The sequence below is a fragment of the Homalodisca vitripennis genome, chromosome 7 (assembly GCF_021130785.1).
Source record: "Homalodisca vitripennis isolate AUS2020 chromosome 7, UT_GWSS_2.1, whole genome shotgun sequence".
In the NCBI taxonomy this organism is placed as follows: domain Eukaryota; kingdom Metazoa; phylum Arthropoda; class Insecta; order Hemiptera; family Cicadellidae; genus Homalodisca; species Homalodisca vitripennis.
The window spans coordinates 107,077,827-107,082,656 of NC_060213.1; the positions used below are offsets into that span (position 1 = coordinate 107,077,827).

Sequence of the window (4,830 nt, forward strand, 5' to 3'; positions counted from 1 at the left end):
GACATTGGTCTTCGTTGTGTTTTGTTTGGAGATTGAGGCTGTTGAAGTGTTGAACGCAATTTTGTTGACATCAACAAAAGAGCGTTCTTCCAAGAGAGATGTTGATTTTTCACTGAAAAAGAGAGTCGTGTCATCAGCATTACTGCACGGCCTTTCCGTGCATTAGTGATGACTCAATGTCATTGACATATAGCAGAAACAGAATTGGGCTAAGAATAGATCCCTGAGGAACCATAGTCCAGTCGGATTTTGTTTGAAAGTTGATTTGAGATTTGGACAACTTGAGTTCTGTCGCTTAGAAATGATCTAAGCCACAAGTGTGGGCACGCCTCGGATGCCGTGTGTTTCCAAAATGTCGAGCAGATGTTCGTGGTCAACACAATCGAATGCCTTAGATAGGTCGAGAAAGACACCTAAGGTGGCATTTCGATTTTCTATACCCTCAACAAACCATTTCAATTAGATTCGCCACAGCGTCGGTAGTTGATTTTCCTTTCTGAATCCGAATTGGTATTCAGAGAATTGGTTGTTTTGATTTAAAAACTTCAGCATTCTGATCAAAAAAGATTTTTCAAAAATTTTGCTCAAAACTGGCAAAAATGGAGACAGGCCGATAATTATTTGTGGAAACAGGGATCGCCCTTTTTATAAATTGGACTTACTTTCGCGGATTGTAGGAGTGAGGGAAATACTCCTTGTTCAAAAGACAAATTAATTAAATGTGTTAGTGGGCTCAGGAATATGTTTGTAAACATTTTTTTATGAGCCACATAGACGTCAATTCAATATCGTTCGATTTTTTGGACGGGAGCTGTCTAAAGATTCGATCAAGCTCTTCTTCTAAAACCGGTACCAGTGCCAGTGACGTTACTGGACTATGTATTCGCCTAAGATTCACTTGAAGGCTGCAATGGCCGGGGGTTTAGCTCGCAAGCCACAGACGCGAAAAAATCTGTTTAAACTCGTTCGCCACCTCCCCAGCCTCACATAAAAGTTCATCTCCAATTTTAAGTTTGATTTTGATCACCCTGTCTTTTGTTATTTTTTGATGATGCCCCAAATTGTTTTTTGAAACATTTTTTGAAGATATAATTGATTTTGAGACATCCATAGCTTTCGCTGCTTGGATCACTTTTCTTATATGTTTTTTTGTATCGATGAAAAAGAGTTTGAATTCAGCGTTCGAAGTGTTTTTATTGATTTCGGAGAAAAATTTTTTAATTTCTCTCTCGACACCAATATTACCTTTTGTGATCCAATTGCTGTTTGTCTTTTTTTGACAAACTTTGATTGTTTTCGTAGGACAGCACAAATTTAGATGATAATTTAGGACCTCGTTAAACGTTTGAAACTGCTGTTCTACTGATTGCGTTAAATTTAGAAAAGTTCCACGTTTCTTTGGACAGGGAAAGTGTTCAGAAGAGCAATGTTTCCAGGCCTCATGTCTCTTACTGTTTTTGTGATTTTGAGCTCCCTTTCGAAGTGTTTTCCACTGATTACAGCCTCTTGGCCACAGTGATCCGAGATTGCTGTGTTGACCACGGACACCGCGACACCTGGAATGTTGGAAATGATGTTGTCTATAGCTGATTGAGTAGTTGCCGTTACTCGCGTTGGAGACTTTGACAAGCAACTCAAGGCCAAAAGACCTCAACAAATCCACACATTTCTTTTGGTGATTGGATTCTGGTTGTCCATTGCGTTAATATTGAAGTCACCCATGAGGATGAAGTCTTTTCTGTGATTGGTCAAGTCTGTAAGTAAGTGTTCAAATTTAGAAAAAAAAATTTCTTCACTTCCACTGGGAGACCTGTAAATTCCAATGACCAACAATGTTGTGTCACTGCCTTGAAGTTTGATACCAACTGCTTCAAAGTCGCGATCAACTTTTCCTTGAATTGAAAAATTGGGAAAAGGTGAAATTATTTTTCACAAAAATTAGCCAACTCCCCCTCCTTTGGAGTGGTGTCGACAGTAAACGTCTGACAATTTGTAATTTGGAATGTGGCCAAAGATGTATGTTTTTGTTGTTGAAACCGTTTTCGGTTACAACAAGTACATCTGTTTCAAATCTTCACACATGAGTTGAATTTCCTCAAGTTTGTTGGTTGCCGATTGAGAATTTTGGTGAAGCAGTCGTATCGTATTGTTGAATGTGAAATTTTGAATTTTTTGTTTGTTTTTTCTACACCGGCGGTCACACCTCCCCGTCGCTTGAAGGTTGCGGTCCCTAAAAAAAGAGAGCCTCCCTTGAGGCCGTCACCGTCCGGAGTACACGGTCCCCTCGCCGCTTCGGCATAGGTGACATGCTGGTGTCTTGGGGGATGCTGAGGGGTGTCGGCCGTCTCCCCGTTGGCAGCCACAGGCGCCGGCACGATGGCAGGAGGGGCGGCGGCCGTCGGAGCAGTGACGTGCGGCGGCCGCGCAGGCTTCCTCGGTCCGCAGACAACGCTGATGAAGATGAATTCTCAAGATTATCGGAGGTTGTGCTCCATTGTTGTTCCGTCACTCGAGGAAGTTCACCTGCCTGACAAGAGAGCTGATGAAGATGAATTCTCAAGATTATCGGAGGAGTGCTGATGATGATGAATTCTCAAGATTATCGGAGGTTGTGCTCCATTGTTGTTACGTCACTTGAGGATGTTCACGTGCTTGACAAAAGTGCTGATGAAGATGATTTCTCAAGATTATCGGAGGTTGTGCTCCATTGTTGTTCCGTCACTTAAGGAAGTTTCACGTACTTGACAACAGTGCTGATGAAGATGAATTCTCAAGATTATCGGAGGTTGTGCTCCATTGTTGATCCGTCACTCGAGGAAGTTCACCTGCCTGACAAGAGTGCTGATGAAGATGAATTCTCAAGATTATTGAAGGTTGTGCTCCATTGTTGTTCCGTCACTTGAGGAAGTTCACGTGCCTGACAAGAGTGCTGATGAAGATGTATTCTCAAGATTATCGGAGGTTGTGCTCCATTGTTGTTCCGTCACTTTAGGACGTTCACGTGCTTGACAACAGTGCTGATGAAGAGGTTCCCCTGAATAAGCTCCTGAAGATGAAATGCACACATTCATAGATGAAGATCATATTCAACAGATGAATAAATAGGCAAATCCGTCACTCAAGGAAGTTCACCTGCCTGACAACAGTGCTGATGAAGATGAATTCTCAAGATTATCGGAGGTTGTGCTCCATTGTTGTTCCGCCACTTAAGGAAGTTCACGTGCTTGACAACAGAGTTGATTAAGAGGTTCCCATGAATAAGCTCCTGAAGATGAAATACACACATTAATAGATGATGATCATATTCAACAGATGAATAAATAGGCAAATCCGTCACTCAAGGAAGTTCACCTGCCTGACAACAGTGCTGATGAAGATGAATTATCAAGATTATCAGAGGTTGTGCTCCATTGTTGTTCCGTCACTCGAGGAAGTTCACCTGCCTGACAAGAGTGCTGATGAAGATGAATTCTCAAGATTATCGGAGTTTGTGCTCCATTGTTGTTCCGTCACTTGAGGAAGTTCACGTGCTTGACAACAGTGCTGATGAAGATGAATTCTCAAGATTATCGGAGGTTGTGCTCCATTTTTGTTCCGTCACTTGAGGAAGTTCACGTGCCTGACAAGAGTGCTGATGAAGATGAATTCTCAAGATTATCGGAGGTTGTGCTCCATTGTTGTTCCGTCACTTGAGGAAGTCCACGTGCCTGACAAGACGGCTGATGAAGATGAATTCTCAAGATTATCGGAGGTTATGCTCCATTGTTGTTCCGTCACTTGAGGACATTCACGTTCTTGACGTGCTTGACAACAGTGCTGATGAAGAGGTTCCCCTGAATAAACTCCTGAAGATGAAATGCACACATTCATAGATGATGATCATATTCAACAGATGAATAAATAGGCAAATCCGTCACTCGAGGAAGTTCACCTGCCTGACAACAGTGCTGATGAAGATGAATTCTCAAGATTATCAGAGGTTGTGCTCCATTGTTGTTCCGTCACTCGAGGAAGTTCACCTGCCTGACAAGAGTGCTGATGATGATGAATTCTCAAGATTATCGGAGGTTGTGCTCCATTGTTGTTCCGCCACTTAAGGAAGTTCACGTGCTTGACAACAGAGTTGATTAAGAGGTTCCCATGAATAAGCTCCTGAAGATGAAATACACACATTAATAGATGATGATCATATTCAACAGATGAATAAATAGGCAAATCCGTCACTCAAGGAAGTTCACCTGCCTGACAACAGTGCTGAAGATGAATTATCAAGATTATCAGAGGTTGTGCTCCATTGTTGTTCCGTCACTCGAGGAAGTTCACCTGCCTGACAAGAGTGCTGATGAAGATGAATTCTCAAGATTATCGGAGTTTGTGGTCCATTGTTGTTCCGTCACTTGAGGAAGTTCACGTACTTGACAACAGTGCTGATGAAGATGAATTCTCAAGATTATCGGAGGTTGTGCTCCATTTTTGTTCCGTCACTTGAGGAAGTTCACGTGCCTGACAAGAGTGCTGATGAAGATGAATTCTCAAGATTGAGGTTGTGCTCCATTGTTGTTCCGTCACTTGAGGAAGTCCACGTGCCTGACAAGACGGCTGATGAAGATGAATTCTCAAGATTATCGGAGGTTATGCTCCATTGTTGTTCCGTCACTTGAGGACATTCACGTTCTTGACGTGCTTGACAACAGTGCTGATGAAGAGGTTCCCCTGAATAAACTCCTGAAGATGAAATGCACACATTCATAGATGATGATCATATTCAACAGATGAATAAATAGGCAAATCCGTCACTCGAGGAAGTTCACCTGCCTGACAACAGTGCTG

General features: G+C 42.4%; 1 protein-coding gene across 1 annotated transcript; it reads right to left on the bottom strand.

Annotated features, from left to right (window-relative positions):
• Positions 1–2,230: 2,230 nt before the first annotated feature.
• On the bottom strand, positions 2,231–4,409 carry LOC124366831. The gene is made up of 2 exons (XM_046823432.1): positions 3,133–4,409; positions 2,231–2,523 (listed from the first exon to the last, which is right to left on the bottom strand). Exons 1-2 carry the CDS (start codon positions 3,284–3,286, stop codon positions 2,231–2,233), a joined length of 447 nt encoding a protein of 148 aa, XP_046679388.1. The 5' UTR covers positions 3,287–4,409.
• Between the last annotated feature and the right edge of the window lie 421 nt (positions 4,410–4,830).